Source organism: Lissotriton vulgaris, chromosome 11 (genome assembly GCF_964263255.1).
Source record: "Lissotriton vulgaris chromosome 11, aLisVul1.2, whole genome shotgun sequence".
NCBI classification, from domain to species: domain Eukaryota; kingdom Metazoa; phylum Chordata; class Amphibia; order Caudata; family Salamandridae; genus Lissotriton; species Lissotriton vulgaris.
This window is the reverse complement of record NC_141699.1, coordinates 1,048,851,100-1,048,867,826: the sequence shown is the minus strand read 5'-3', so window position 1 is coordinate 1,048,867,826 and position 16,727 is coordinate 1,048,851,100. Positions and strand designations below refer to the sequence as shown.

Below are 16,727 nucleotides of genomic sequence, written 5' to 3'. Positions count from 1 at the left end.
TCGCACGCATCTCTCTAACCGCCCCCCCCCCCCCCCATCTTCCGTTTTTAATTTGCGTAACAGAGAGCACATAAACCGAATTTTACTAGTAATTTGGCTACAGCCACTTGAAAGCGGCTGTAGCCAAGTCATTATTAAATTTCAGTTTATGTGCGCTCTCCCTGTTACGCAAACTAACAAAAGAATTATAGAGTATGAAGCTGCTGCCTGCTCACAACACCGGCACTTCCTTTGTTACAAATTAAGCACTAGAACGGCGGCTGTCACTGCGTGTTTGCAGCTATACACAAATAAAATTAGTAGCGTAGCTCCACTTTAGGTCATATTTATTTTTGCTGTGTATAAGAATACGTCCACAATCACAGGCTATTAAGCATAATCAGACATTAAAATCTAGTTTTCAAACTCGTTCATTGGCAGTTTTCCCCTTTAAACAACATCACCTCCCCCATTTGAACACCTTATGTGCTCTGTGTTAGGAAGGCTAAAAAAAAACACGCTGTGTAAAGCTGATGCCTGCTGAGAGCCCAGGCAAGAAGCCGGGGTGCTTTTCAAGAATCCATCTAATAATGTTACGTATGTCACCCTTTCTTTCCAACAGAATTTGTTTGAACCTGTTTCCCACAGCTCCCACCAGGGCGCATAGTCTCTTTCTTTCTCTCTCTCCAACTCTTTCTCTCTCTCTCTCCCCCCCTCTCTCTCTCTCTCTCTCCCCCTCTCTCTCTCACTCTTCCCCTTTCTATCTCTTTCTCTACCTCCCTCTCTCTCTCTCTTTATCTCTCCTCACACTTTCTGTCTCTCCCGCTCTCTTTCTCTTTGGCTCTCTCTCCCCCTCTCTGGCTCTCTCTACTCCCCTCTCTCGCTCTCCCTCCCCAGTCTCTTTCTCAGTCTTTCCATTTCTCTCCCTCCCTCTCTCTCTTTCTCTCCTCACTCTCTTTCTGTCTCTCTCCTATCTCTTTCTCTCTCCCACTCTCTCTTCCCCCTCCTTCTATTTCCCTCCCTCCCTTTATACCTCTCCTCTCACTCCCCCCTTTCTCTCTCTCTTTCTCGCTCTCTCCTTTCTCATCTGTTGATCGTCCACCCCCACACACAACCCCTTAAACACATCCCCACACACACACACACACACACAACCCCACACACACACCCCCCTGCACACACCCCCACACACAGACCCCACACACAGAACTCCCACCCCCCCACACACACACAACCCCCCCACACACACACAACCCCCCACACACAACCCCCCCCACACAACCATCTATCGATCTATCTATCACCCTCACTCTGTCTATCTATCGCCCTCACTCTATCGCCCTCCCTTCAACAACTGGTTCAAATATGTTCTCTCAATGTTTTTCAAGCTTTATTACAAATGTCACAAAAAGATGTTCTGTTCTTGTTTTTTTAACGGCCTACACCCAGTGACTGCAACACTTTTAATGTTGGGCCAGGCTACATATTTTCCCAAGTTTACTGACAACGTGGCCTCTGTTTACAGTAGATGCTTGGCCACAGTTAGTTCCAACACTTTGCACTGGCACTTCTTGTCCTACAACTAAATTCAAACTGTTCTGAACTAGAGTCTCATAATTTTCAAAATTTTGCAGTAAAACGATCAAAGAGGTACTAACTTAATTTCGACATCATTATCGAAGTGCAGTTTATCTTGTCTTCATCAGTAGTTCGTACATCTCTCTAGAGATGTGGCCTAAGGACCAGAGCTGCCATCTAAGTCACGTAAATACAAAACATGTTGCATTACAAAGGCTATAGGTGTCACATTCGCGAAAGTTATAACTATTGGCATTGTAAATGACAAAGCTATCAATTTAGCTATTTTAAAAACCAACACATAAATAAAATATTTGTCATTTACAAGATCAACAGCTCCAACTTTTCTAATGCGTGACCTATTGCATTTCCAATGCTTGTTGGTTTTGCAATTATTCATACCTTTAATCTGAATTTTTACACCATTGTGTGTCACTTCTTTCTCTTCAATAGCTTGAGGACAGACCTTGCAACCTCCACATTTATAGTTGCCAACAGGATTCTGAGTAGTAATGCTTCTTTGAGTACATTCTATGGTTGCAGGCATGCGGGATCTAACTACCAGATCCTTAATATTTCTATTTTTCCGGTATGCAAAAAGAGGTTTAGGAAAACGGTCTTTGTCTTGTTGACATTTAGAATGTGCTAATTTGAATACAGAATTTGCCGTCCTTGATTGTTTACAATGGAGTGTCTGGAGACAAACACCAGGTTAGTTTCTTGTTTCGATGTCTTTCCAAGTAGTAAATGCTGGCGATCATAGAATCTAGCTCTTTTACAAGAGTACAGTCCAACCGCTTTGCCTACAACAATACAATATAGACGGGCCCAGTGTGACATTTTTGTAATTTCTGTGTGTTTTTTGAGTCCCCTGTCATGTAATGTGTGAATTGTTTATTATGCTTATAGATTTCACAATTTAATGAACTATAAAATGAAAAAACATGTGAATAAATTATGTCTGACTTAAAACTATGAAATAAAATGTTTATATCAAAGCAATTTGTGTTGCAATAATTATATAAATAACAGCTAGGTTGCTTTTCTCCTTTTTCATATAGTATAAATGTTTTTCGGTTTGAGAGATATGGCACTTATTAATTGAATTTTTGCTTTAATTGTACTTTTCTTACATTGCTTATTTCCCTACGTATAGCAAACCTAGTATTGTAGGGGTCCCCTGTTTTTCAAATAGTACGTCTCAGAGTCCACCAGAGGTGTCAACACCCTGGTCTCGGTCTCTGGAGAGCTTGGGGTGGGGTGACTACGCTGACACTGTTGGCCCACTTCAACTCTGGCTTGGAGCGATGGGTGCAGTAGTGTCTTCAGAATTCTAGTTTCTGGGTTCACTGAGTCTTACCAGGGATCTTTGGTTGCTTGCAAGGAAGCAGGTCTACTACTTCGTGGGAGGTCTTTGTTCCTGGGTGAGGACAATCCATTTGTATTGCAATTGGGGAAGTCAGCAGGCAGACTGTCGGGGTTGGCGTCAAGTCAGTTGCTGGATCTTCTGTTTTTGCAGGATGCAAATCTTTTTGCCCTTCTTAGTCTTTCAGGTCAGTAGGATGTTCTCTTCTGGTTCCAGAAGCTCCCCTAAATACTGAATTAGGGGAGTGTAGGGTAGTAGCCAATGGGCTCCTGACCCTTTAGGTCTGTATGCCCCCTATATGACCACTTCCTGTGGGAAGTTACCATAACCCTGCCCCAACATTCCTATGTATGCTATAACAAAGATGGCTACTTCAGTCATATCCATCTCTGTTTAGCCCACCTTAGATGTGGTACTGACCTTCTGGGTAGAGAGCCGCTGCTCTCTGTGAACAGAACAATGGACATTCTGGTGTCTTGCCTCCTCCCCAAAATGGGCCAGTGTTCGAAGAGGAGAGCTTCAAAGTCCTGTGCGCCTTTGTAATGCGGACAGCCCTCAGTTTACACCCTCACTTTGCGTGGGGCAACTTAAGAAGAATAGGGTGTGCCTACCTCTGCTAACTCCACCCCTAAGGTGGGGGAGGAGGAGAGCTGATGCACATCTTTCAGTTCTTTCCATCTTGAAGATGGGACACCCCTCCAATCAGAACTAGGTCTATGCTCCCCTTCCAAAGGAGGGTGGCATAAGAGGGTGTAGTCGCCACCGGTAAGGTGCCCTGGCCCAACCTGCTAGTCCCCTAAAATATCCTTAAATATAGTATTTAGGTGACTCCCCCAGACCAGGAAGTTAGACTTGCGATGACTCACAAAGAAAGATGATCCTGCAGAGATGACTAAAGACTGCCTTGGCCCCAGCCCTGCTGGCCTGTCTCCAGCTTCTGCGAACCTGCGACCAGTCATGCAGCCAGGGACCTCTGAAACCCTGGGGGGGGACTGCTGCCTTCAAAAAAGACTCCAATCTTCCCTGGACAGCAGACCTGTCCAGAAGAGACCTACTCCAAGTACTCTGGATTCAGGAGGATCCCCGCCGCCTCCTAACTCTGCACCCAAGGTCGGAGTGGCTCACCTGTGCAGTGAAGGCTCCCCAGAGATCCTGACCTTATATCCAACATTTACTCACCACTCCTGACCTCCACCATCGCTCCGGCACTATGAATCCAGTGGCTCCCCCACCCAAACGGCTCCAGTAAGACTGACCTCGAAAAGCACCCCTGAACCCGAAGCCCCTGAGCCTTGTTGAGATGAACAGACCGTGCCCCTATGACCCCCTACACCTCTATTTACCTCCGTTATCGTTTTTCTCCCTCCTGCAACCTCTGGTGCCATTCCTGAAGCCTCTTTGCTGAAAAAGAATCTCCTTTGAAAAGCATGGGGCGCCATGGTGATATCTTTGTTGCTTGTTTGTGACCCAGTGTTTAACCTAACCCCCCAAGCTTGGCCTCTGCAACCGATCTACTTACCTGCAAGAAGTGTGGCTCTCGGCACTCTGTCTCCTTTGGCAAGCATAGGGCCGAACTCCGATTTTTATCTCTGCACCCTTGTACTGATGGTGCAGTTTTGGTACTCACCTGACCTGGCCCTTGCTGACTTTTGTCTCTGAAGACTGGGATTTTAAGTGCAGTACTTAACTGTTTAACCACAATATTGTTTTCCTCATAAGTTAACATTGGACTGTGCTGAAAAGATTCTAATTGTCAGTTTTTAAAATTGAAAAGTATTTTTAATTAAAAACGTACTTATCTTATTGCGAAGATCTTGGTCTTAAAGTGTATTTTTCTAAAATTGGACTATCTCTTGGAGCATTATCAATTATTGATGTCTGTTGTGCAATAAATGTCTTACACGCCTCTGTGTTGGGGGTAAGGCTGCTCGCCCACACTACCACTAATAGAGCACTTTGGGTTTTACACTGAACGGTGTACACTTTTGGGGAACCCCTGGATCTTTTGGCCATAACCAATACAGAGCGATTTTCCTACAGTACCCATTGTTCCACCATATAGCTGACCTCAACCCAGACTTGAGTGAGCTGGCCTGGGAACAACAAAAGCGCCTCGAGACCTGTAGGTGAGCTGGCGCTATACAAACCAAAGTAACATAACATAACATGATAATGTATGGTTTCATGGCTCAGAGGAGCGAGTGGCTATAACTTTGCACTATTATCAAAACTGGGACAGCTCCATGAAGAATGACATCCTTGTTGCTACCACTAAACATCAGTGACCAGAAGGGAATGATTAAGGAATTTAGTGGTCAAGGAAGGAATGACTAAAATATAGTGGTCCTAGCCAAACATGAATATTTTCTGGTTTTTATCTTGTAAGTGGGGAACGTTATTTTGGAATGATATGTCTGACTTTTGGGGTGGGGGGGAGCAGGGGTGACAGTGGAGGTGGGGAGGGGGAGGCCTAGATGAATGTTTGCTTCTATACCAGACCTATGTGTCCTTATCTCCTTACTGCTCTGCTACTTATGGTGTTTCTCAGCTTTCCATTTTCTTTGGTTTTCAGAATTCCTGCTTTTTTTCCCGGGCTTTTTGTGAATGTTTTAATCTAGTCGGTGTTCTCCCTTTTTTTTTCTTAAAGTTTCTCTTCTTGGTATCCCAATTCCTACTTTCTTTTTGTGCCTACTGTTTGAAACGTTTGTCTGCACACTTCCCCTTCTTAGACCATTCTTCTACACCCTTCCTATTTCTTCTTGAGTGAATTGACAATTGAGATGTTATCGATTTTAGTAAAGAATTGAGTTTCAACTCTTAAAATGCAGTTTCTGGAAAGTTCACTTGTAAAGTTACAGCTTTTTATCATACTGACGGGTCATGAATCCAGTTTCTGAAGGGGGTAGGTTTGAGCATTCAGAGGATAATAAACATTTTTTAAGTTTGTATCATTGTTACTCCTGTTATGTACCAGGCTAACTGCAAATATTGTCTGGAACAATCAGTATAAAAAATATAATCATTTCCACAACAAAGCTGAAATCAAACTGTTCTGTTTTTTTTAATCCTATCTCTATGGATACTAAAGCATTAGATTTCATCCTCTCGAGCCTTCTAGAAAATCGTTTGCCCCTGACCGGCAAAGCGAGGCTTTTAATGGACTAAGTAGATCTATATGTGCACTCCAATTGCCCTGATCCCTGGGAATATTTTGGTACACATCTTTTCTTTGTATTTGGAAGTTGAGGACTTGTGCTCTAAGTTGGGTATGATCAGTGGATGTTTGCTTTTGTTTCTATTTTCTTTGAAGAGGGGAGGTGGCATGATGCTGGCACCCATTGAGTGGTAGTTATTTGTTGCAACCGTGTGATATGGGGGCTATGGCCGACTGTTTCTGTGAATCATTGTAGTCTTAGCCTGTAGTAGCAACACAAGCGCTACTGTCCTTTCTACAGGTTTTTCTCGTCCCTCCTGCTCATTCGTCAGTGGGTGTACACTGGGTTCAGTACTTGGTATGTGCAGCGGATAAAAGAGGAGTTTGTGGCTGATTATATTAGACTGGGTAAGAGCAGGCCATATCACTGAAACTGTTTGCATACAAAGGTAATCAAAGCAGCACATTGATCTGCACTGCTCACTCTTAGCCGCACGAGGCTACTCTCACCATGCCAGGCCCTCTACCTCTTCTGTCTTAGCAGGATCTCTTTTACTTGGACTTCAAATATGCCCATCGAGAGAGAAAAACAAAGCTTTCCGCTTTCATTTCATTTCTTTCCTCCATTTCATTTCTTTCCTCCATGAAGGTGCACCGCTCCTTGAAGTCAAAAGGAGAACTTGCGTACCTGGTTTACAGTGCAGTTGATATATAAAGTGGGAATGGGCTTTGGCCCATCTTGTTGCTAGTATTTTATAGTTGCATTTAAATATTTGGCAAAATCCGATCAGTACTATGTGCAGTGGGATTATGGAAACAAGCACCCCAAAATGACCACTCTTTCCTGGTGATGCAAGCCATGCAGTATTTTCCACTGGGCTTATACCTTTCCCCAGACAATCCTTCAACCAGCTGTGGCGGGTGCTGTGCTCTTCTTTTCTTGTCGGATGAACAAGAGGATCTGATTTGTTTATGTTGCTAGTTTGCAAATTTTTTATACCAAGAGTAGGTCGACAACATTTAGCCAACAATAGCTAGTAAATGGAGGACAAGGTATCGCCAGCATGAGTGGCAATACTTTCTAATTACCACTATACTTCGTTTTTTTTTACACCCCACGTACATCCAGTGGACTCCCATGTTGAAGTATAGAAGTGATCGTGCCTACCTGACATAGTGATAGCGATCCACTACTGTTCATATAGAAATTAGTACTAACATTTTTCACTGCAATCTTAATAACTGAAACCCTCAGCGTGGCAACCGGTTTATTTATTCAGTAGGGTCATCTGATCTTGCTGCTTGTTCAGTCAGTTTGGCAACTAAACTCTGGGTGTGGATTCTACTGTAAATTCTCACACCTGTTAAATTATCCAACACTTTGGGAATCTTTTGCTACTATCTGATCTTGTAGATAAATGCAAATGACTATTAATTATTAATGCAGCCAGATTTACATAGATTTATTTGGGATTTTGTTTTCCATTAGGTGGCCAGTGTTTACCAGTTGGAGATGAAAATTGCTCTCATCTTGTTGTGGAAGAAAATACAGTGAAACAACTTCCTTTTGAGCCTTCAAAAAAGCTTTATATTGTAAAGCAAGAGGTATGTTTTAAGACTGATTTTATTTCAACATGTTGCTAATGTGAGTAGGAAAGGTTGGTGAGGTTTCTTTGTCCATCTAACATATTTTGATGTGTGCTTTTCTTTTTCTTAGTGGTTCTGGGGAAGCATTCAGATGGATGCCAGAGCAGGAGAAACTATGTATTCGTTTGAGAAGGTTAGACTTTATGAACAAACATTTTCTTTCCTTTTGACCACCCATAACAAAAGCAGAAGCTCTTGTTTCTGTCATTGCTGCTAATACCTGGCACAGAATTGCAGCGGTATTTTTCACATGGCCGACTAAACACTTGTATCATTTACTTAACAAACCACTGTCACTGGACAATGTAAGAATCCAGAAACTCTGTTAAGATAATGGTGAGCCCTAGCTGGAATCATTTAAAGAAGGGGAATTGATTGTTCTTCAAGAAACAACACAAGTTCAGAATGTGTCATTGTAAAATGTGGGGTGCTGTACAGATACGACAACGTTGAGGGTGGTGCATGCGGAGGCCGCATTTAATGAATTTGCTTTAAGCTGCTGGGAGATAACCAATTTTTTTCTCAAATTTATTTTGTGAGTTGCTGAATGCAGGTTTTGTACGAATTGGAGAGAACATTTAGTTTTGTTGCTGGAGCTAGAAAAGAATGAGGCATGATTTTAGAATATTGCATTTTGCATTGACTTTTTTGTATTTGTCATTTGTTATGGTATCCTTCTAAATGGCCAATTATTCCACACTTTTTAAGTATTACCTCTGATACCCAAGGTAATAGGTTTTAGAAAAAGCTAGAAACATTGTTTTTTGTCCAGCAGTACTGGGTTGTAAATCCTTAATTTAATTCTACAATATTTCACTACATTTTATTATTAATAAATATGTTTGTCATTTAAAATGTTTTAATTTCTTTAATCTTCCTTTAAGCTCCCACTGTTCTACTTATTTTTCAATTCCTCTTGTTTTTTCTCTGTTCATCGTTTAGTACTGTTGTCATTTGCTTTTATATCATTCTTGCAAACTTTTGGTCTGCATGAACTTGTTTCTTCATGCCACTGTATTTGTTTCCCTCCTTTGTCTCAACCTTGGGTTAGAAAAGCTTGAACTCCCCTTTTCGACTTTTATCTAATCTGTTTCTTTATAATCCGATCCTTTGTTACCCCCATTCCATTTGCTATTGCATGTTCCATGGACGGTCATGTGCTTGCATGGTGACCTCTTCAATTGTTTTTAAGAAATGAAATCACATCACAATTTATAGTGCTGTTGTATTACTGAAATCAGTTTGTGATTTGATGGTTAGCTTTTGTGGAGTGGATGTTCTTTCTGCACCTCCTGTGAACAGTTGGAACTGAACAGGGCATGTGTAAATAAAGGGATAGTTGAAATATTTGGCCAGGAAGTTGTTTTTTGTTCTATTGTGTCCGAGTTGCTTTCTATTAGACAATCTGCATATTTGTGTCACAGGAGGTGAAATTAATTCGAAAGTCATAGCTCTGGTAAACACTTAGATATGTCAGTAACAGATTTGTCACACGCACCAGATGCTGTGCTCATATCACATGTGTCTTAACATCCCTACCATGACTGGCCATCAGGAAAATTATACTATTTAGATTCTTTGTAGTAGAATATTGCACACGCCATAGCACAACCCCTTATTTCATTGCTACACAATTACAACTATATTCTCCCTAGTGCATCGTGCATGTCGACACCTGCTAACATTCCCAATGTCTGACTTAGATACTTTTTCTGTGTTTCAGGAGAGTGCACCATCCCTCCACCCCCATGGTCCCACCACCTGTTAGAAATTTGGGGTCCTATTGCCCTCCGACTGTGCCTTTTGCAGGGATTTGAAAAGGTGGCATTTTAGCCAATGCCATTTAGCATTTTATTCTGCAGTTGTCTCACTTTCTATGTGTTTTAATCCTTGACAACTGACCAAAGCTTTGGTGGACGTTTTGTATACAAAAATCCCTAACGTACCGCATGAACTTTCTTCTCAACTGTAATATTTCTCTAGACCTAGGGCTACCCCATTTTTGTCCAGGACCGCAACTTATGCTCTCAGATTGTAATTAGTAGTATTAGTATTTCGGTGTGTTTTTCTTTGTGTTTTTGTTTTTTAAGTCGATTTTTGTTTGACATTCTCTTCTATTAAACCACTTTAGAGAAAAGCATGCTTACATTGAGTGAGGTAACCACTCCTATGAACCCTTGAGATGTACAATTTTACATATGGATAGGGAGGTGCAGAGAGAAGTGGTGATTAGTTTTCTGGAGAATATAAATATCTCTTATCGACCTTGCATATGGCAGGTTATTTTTAGTTCTTGCTCTACCTCTTTATTTACAGGGGCGTTGGGTTTATGCTGCATATTTCTGATTTGAATTTATTCACCAGCTGTTCTTTGGCAATTAATGCATCTTCATTATTGGCAGTTTTAGAATTAAATGAGATGAAAAGTTTTCTTAGTTACTAAGAGCTTCACTGATTATGTTGTACCATCAACGTAAGGCCATTTCTCCACACATAGGAGCAGGCTATTGCCTGAATGTTTTAATTGTGAAAAATGGCTTTATATCTCACTTTAAGCACAGGCCAGTGTGCTGATCTGATCATTCCCTGAGTTTTCTGTGACTACTCTGGCCTCAATAGTAACCTCATTCAATCTAAACAAGCATTGGTAAAGCTCTTTGAGCTATTGGCCTTGTCCATGTTTTAGCCATGTTTACACCAGTGTGGCAGCTGTTCAGGCTAACTAAAAGTTAGTGAAGTGGATTGGGGGTGTGTAGAGTGGATTGGAGGGTACAGTGGAGTAGGGTAGATTGGGTTAGTGTGAAGGGGTGAATTGGTGTGGTTGAGTGGTGTATGGTTGAGTGGTTTGGAGGGGCATAGGCGGGAGTGGCTTGTAGTGTATGCATGGCTATTAGCACTGTGCCACTACTGACACCTTTTTCTATTGAAATGACCATTACATATGCACCAACCTAGTTTTAGTGTGCACAGACGATAATGTGTGTAAATGTCATCACCTGGTGTATTGACGCGTTTTGATCGCGTTCAATTATTTGTCTTTACCACACGTCAGAATTACAATAAAAGTGCTGTTTGCACTTTTCCTAATTCTGATATATTCTGGAACATCAGCAAAGTTCATTTTGTTGTGTACTGGAAAAAATACCACTCTATACCTCCCCCTCTTTCATGGCTAACCAGCAGGGTTGTCTCATACATTCTTATACTTTGAAGTTGGACAAAGGAAAGTAAACACAAGCTCTCTCGGAAGACAGAGCTTGAAATTTGCCTTTGAATGTACACAAATGTGACAAAAACATGATTTAAAGGCCGGTTTACAGATAGTAAGCACTCAGAAGAATACACACAGGGATGTTCACAGGAGGGACAAACTCAAGCGGTACAGCAAATAAATCCTGCATGTAGAAAGCAAGCAACTGTGAGTTACAAACCTCAACGCCAACTATAAGCAATAGGTGAAATGCATTCCCAGGTAGATTTCAGAATGGCCACAAGAAGTCGCAAGCTTGTTACAAGAAACTTTATCTAGGGTCTCTTCTGATTTAGAAAATACCTCACCACTGTTAGAATCAGACCTAACAACCCATAAAAACATCTCTCCATGTTGGCTTTAATACAAGCTGCTTTTGCCACCTCTGTAGGAAGACTTCATTGATCTAAGTGATGCCGTGGATGGTACAGTATGTAGGTGTGTGTGTGTGTTGCCACCTTCATCCTGTTTATTCTGTATGCTCTATTCATATGGGATCTAATACCCTGATAACCTCTTGTCTTTTAGGGGCACACATCATGGGCAAAGCACACTACAAACTCCTGTCCTATTTGACAGGAATGTTGTCCTAACTCCACTTTTCATCTCTCAGTTTAAGGACATGACTAGAGTAGTTCCTCAGAACTTGGTCACTGCACCCTACCTTGTTTGTTTGACGTACACAAATCATCCTTAGACCGGAGTGAGTATGCAACTTGAAGTAAGAGAATGTTAAAGAATTACTATTCTCTGTTGCTGATTGGATGCAGGGGAATTGGCTTACTGTCACAAGACAGTTCTTGATGAAGGATCAATATCCATGAAGGTGCATTAGTGTGGCTAATGGGAGCCACTGGAGTTAAGTTGAGTGTGTGTAGCTTAGGTTTATTGCCTACATTTGAAAAATTCTGATTTGAGCATGCATTTTCCTTTGAAGCTAGTCTCTGGTATACACTTCTCAAACGCTTTCCTAACCTTCAGTAAGGTGTAGCCATTAGGGCTTGGCTGTTACTTGAGGAACATGAATTTGGCTCATGTCTATGTAGTTTCTGTCCAGTGCCTTGATGTCTGTGTGTGTAACAGAGCACTGTATAAAGCTACCATATAACTGCCTTACCAGTTTGAGCTGAGCGCCTTTGTTTCATTTAATGCCTAGCACTGCAACTTTTAGGTTGAAAACTCATTTATTGCGCAATCGATTTATTCATAATTATGATAGCGATAATTGGGGTTTGCCCCATAGATTGACTTGGCCGAAGACTAAACACACATCTGAGGTGCTTAGAAATCTTAACGTGGTGCTTGGGGTTGCTGAACAGCCATCCATCCTCTTACCTAAATGTCTCCTGCTCTACTGTTCTTGTACTTATGCTGTATGTTCTGGATTTAATTCCAGCTGGGCATCTGGTTTCGAGGTCTTACTGGGTGATTTCTGACACATTTTCGGATGCCATGCAGCACAGCAACACTCTGATCAGCTGACCACTATAATGGCATAGCAAGCGAAGAGCCTTTGTTTGAATGGTTTCTAAAAAGCAACTGATAAATATGCATTCCAGCAACAAAAGGTCTAATGATCCGTTTGATGTAGTCTTGGGAAGTTCCTTTAAAGCTCAAATTGAATCTAAGAACATTGGAAATTACATTTCTTTGCAGCGTGAATCTTTTCTGGATTCACATGCTGTGCATTATTCCGCCGTCTAGTGTTTGGGTCCGGAATTGTATTTCTTTCAGTTTTTTTATTTTTTGGTGGGTGTCCACATACCACCATTTGGTGTCCTATGACATTGATGGGCTCCTCTGGAAGCGCCCACCTTTGGTTGCCATTTTCAGGTTATTTTTTTCCCTCCGTTGGGTCTGGATCGATACGGAAGGAGCTCCTAAAGATTGGAGAGCAGAATTAATGAAAATAAGGAAAAGAACTTCAGAAGAACTGCAGTAGAACGTTTAGACTTTCAAGATTTCAATACGAACGACCGGAGTTTGACGAAAGGTGACAAACTGAAACTTCGCCGATCAGCGAATGCGCATGCTGGGGGCTCGCTGTTTGCAGTAATGGACAAGACACCATTCGTTTTGCAAGGATTATCACGACAAATATGCTCAGAAAGATCAGTATCTGGTCTGCCACTTTTGCCTACTGTTAGATCACCAAAGCGAGGACTGTAACACGTGCTTCGACTTCACCCCGAAGACGTAGAGGGTGAGAGAGACAATAAATTGCCAACTACAACAAGCAAGGCCAAGGACCGCCGCCATCACTGCAAGACCTGGGCCTCTCCAGTGAGGTGGAGGACCACGTTATCGAAGGGCCAGAAGGCGACTAGGAAAGCAATGTTAGTCGTGGAGTTTGAGAAGACTTCGTAGGAGGTGAAACTCGTCTACCTCAAAAACTAGATGATTCTCGAAAAACAGAATGTGGAATTACAAAGGGAGCCTCTGCGTCGAATCACTCGACGACTGCAGTTGCATCCAAACAAAAAAACACCGTGGGATCCTTGGATAAGGATGCCATAACGACAAAGACCCTCAAAGCCAAAGACGTTGAAAGACAGTCAGAAAAGGACGCCTCTGTGTTGAAAAAGGAGCGATCCAAAAAAGCTCCGATGACCGGTTCAGCGTCAACCAGCACAAAACAAAAAGCCAACCATCTCGACGACGAAACACACGTGGTCGAGATGGAGAAGAAAAGGAAGAGACTCGAAGCAGAAATGGCAACTATTTTACAACGTAAAAGATTTTGACTACAGCTTGAAAACTATTCAAGATACCACTGAAAACACCCGAAGTTTAAAAGGTCGCCGAGGAAGTAATGGCTCTGACAACACCTGACACGCTCGCGGAAGAAGAGATCTTCAGAGATGGCGTTTAACAAGATTAACAAATAGATGCAGGATCTGCAGTCTCTGAGACTCCAGACCTAAAATGGCAAAATCTCGACGCCAAATCGCCTGAGGACGCTGTAGAAACCTATCCTTCGAAGCCATCGCCCCCAGATGACCTTGGCATGTAAAATCAGGTGATTTAGAAATGAGCAGAAACCGATGTGATGCAGCTAGAGGACTTTGATGCCAACACAATCAAGAAATCCATTCCTTCCAATGCTGCCAAGTGTATTGAATCAGGGAAAAGAGGCATTCAAAGAGCCTGCAACATGCAAGGCTATCACACCAAGAGCAGAAAAGAAATATAAACACTCCTCTAAGGACCCTATATACATCAGAGGGTAGGGTCTGTACCAGCTTTCTCTATTACTTTTACAGCTAGGAAAAGAGCAAATGCACCAGCAACAGTGGGTCCACCTCCAGACAAAGAAAGCAAGAGAATGGCCCTTGTAGAGAGGAAAGTAGAAAGAAGTGCAGCAAATCAATGGCGTATTGCTAATTCCAATGCATTGCTAAACAGACATACTTATCAATTCTGGGAGGAGATAGGAGAACTGTTAAAGAACCTACCTGAACAATTCCAAAGAAGAGCTAGCCACTTGGTGGAAGAGGGTATAAACATCGCTAACACTTTGAAGTCCGCCCTCCATGCTGCAGAAACATCAAGCAGACCAATGATGATTGGTATCACAGAAAGGAGGCATGCATGGTTGAGAATATCTGGCTGCAAATGCAAAAACCACAGTTGATGGACAGAATGCAGAACAATGCCATACATTCACCCCAATACAGAGATCTGGGCCTAAATCCATCGTTTTTTTGCACTCCATACCACCCCAGTTCAGACATGGCAATATGCAAATCAGTCTGATACTGTGCCTCATGGGAACAGTCCAGCCCGAACTGCCAAGCCATGCCTTCCCTGGACCGGAAACAAGCTTCCGAGGACCGGTTTCTGGCATTCCAGCAGTCTTCAGCCCAGCTTGCTTGAATCCAGTGGTGTGGAGAGCATGGGACTCACGTCTGAGCATACCCATCCCACTCGGGGTGGCAAATGCAAAAACCACAGTTGCTATCCAGGCTGATGAAGGCTGATAGCCAGAAACCGGTCCTTGGATGCTTGATTCCGGTCTGGGAAAGACATGGCTTGGTAGTTCGGACTGGACTGTTCCCATGAGGCACAGGGTCAGAGATGATTTGCATATAGCCAGGGTGGTGTGGAGTGCAAAAAAACCGATGGATTTAGGCCCAGATCTTTGTACTGGGGTGAATGTATGACATTGTTCTACATTCTGTCCATCAACTGTGTTTTTTGCAATATCTGGCTGCAAGCCAGAAGTGCAGAGTAATATCATTAACTTGCCGTTCAATGGGTAACAACTGTTTGGAATTGTGGTTGATGACAAACTCAATCAATTAAAAAAGGATGAGACCGCCAGGTCCATGGGCTGTCTACAATTCAGAGGCATGCTTAGAGGCACACCCTCAAGGAGACCAGCAGTTCGAGGTACTCACCAACAGTTTCCTCTCATCAAACCTACCAGCAAGCATACCAAGAGCCAGGGACAGCAGCAGAACTGGCAAGATCAACTAAGAACACAATCCTTTCAAGGGCGTCCCCGCGGCAGATGACAGCCACAAAGAGGTGGATAATAGACCACTACTAAGTGACTGCATTCAAAAGAAGGTCCACTCACTAAGAACACCAGTGAGTGTACACACAGAAAAACAACCTATACAAAAACAAACCTGTAAGTTTACAGTTCCTCCAGCATACCACACCAGTAGGAGGCAGCTAACAAAATACCTACAAAGTTGGAAGGAAATAACATAAGACAAATTTATTTTAAACATAATACAGTAGGGCTACTGCATAGAACTAATTAAACCACCTCCAAACAGGAGACCAAAACAAAAGATACTTTCAAAAGCAGAATTATCTCAGCTAGTCAGAGGTGCAGGATGTTCAGGGAGAAGATGCAATGGAGCACGTACCACACAAAGAAGAGAACAGAGTATATTCTACATACTTCCTAATTCCAAAAGTAGACTAAACATTACATCCAATATTAGACGTCCGGTTTTTGAACAAATTTATAAAGACACAAAGATTCAAAATGACTACACTGCAAGACGTGATACCTCAATTGCAAGTAGATTACATGGCCACCATAGACCTAAATGATGCATACTTACGACATCCCTATGAACAAAAAACACAAGAGGCTGTTAAGATTTGTGGTCCACAAAAGACACTACTAATTCAAAGTACTGGCTTTTGGTCTAAAATCTGCACAAAGAGTGTTCACAAAGTGCCTAGCAGCAGTAGCAGCACAAATCTGGAGGCAGGGGATTTAAGTTCACCCCTACTTGGAAGATTGGTTAGCAAGAGCAAACTCGTACAGTCTCTGCAAACAGCATATACAACAGGTAAGAGACACTAGTCCAACTGTGTTTCTCAATACATTGGGAGAAATCCTCACCAGATCCCAAACTCATGTAGGTGTTCTTGGGAGGAGAAATAAACACAGTGCTAGGGAGAGCATTCCCAAGCGAAAAGAGATGAGCCTTATTAAAGGAGACTCATCTATACCAGAAGGGACAACATCTGACATTGAAAACAATGGGGAAATTACTGGGAATGTTGGCCTACTGCATTCATTTAATTCCCAACATTCTGCTGCACATCAGACACTTTCAAGAATGGCTCCAGACACGATGGTCACAGGCAACAGGTAGTTGGGACGATCAAGTAGTTGTCACACAAAGTTCATCAAGAGATGGCATGGTGGAACAAAACAAACCTATCCCAGGGCAGACTTTTCACACCACCAACTCCTCAGAGAAACGAGGAAAAAAGCAATTGAA

The 16,727-nt window shown here is 42.4% G+C and overlaps 1 protein-coding gene across 5 annotated transcripts in view; it reads left to right on the top strand.

Moving 5' to 3' along the window:
* The window catches only part of ECT2 (epithelial cell transforming 2), a 247,927-nt gene that overhangs the window by 67,480 nt on the left and 163,720 nt on the right, over positions 1-16,727 (top strand). For all 5 annotated transcript variants that reach the window (XM_086944387.1, XM_086944385.1, XM_086944386.1 and 2 more), the window contains 2 exons: positions 7,567-7,682; positions 7,795-7,857. In XM_086944387.1, the coding sequence (XP_086800513.1) occupies positions 7,567-7,682; positions 7,795-7,857 (179 nt within the window). The remainder of the gene's footprint in view (positions 1-7,566; positions 7,683-7,794; positions 7,858-16,727) is intronic.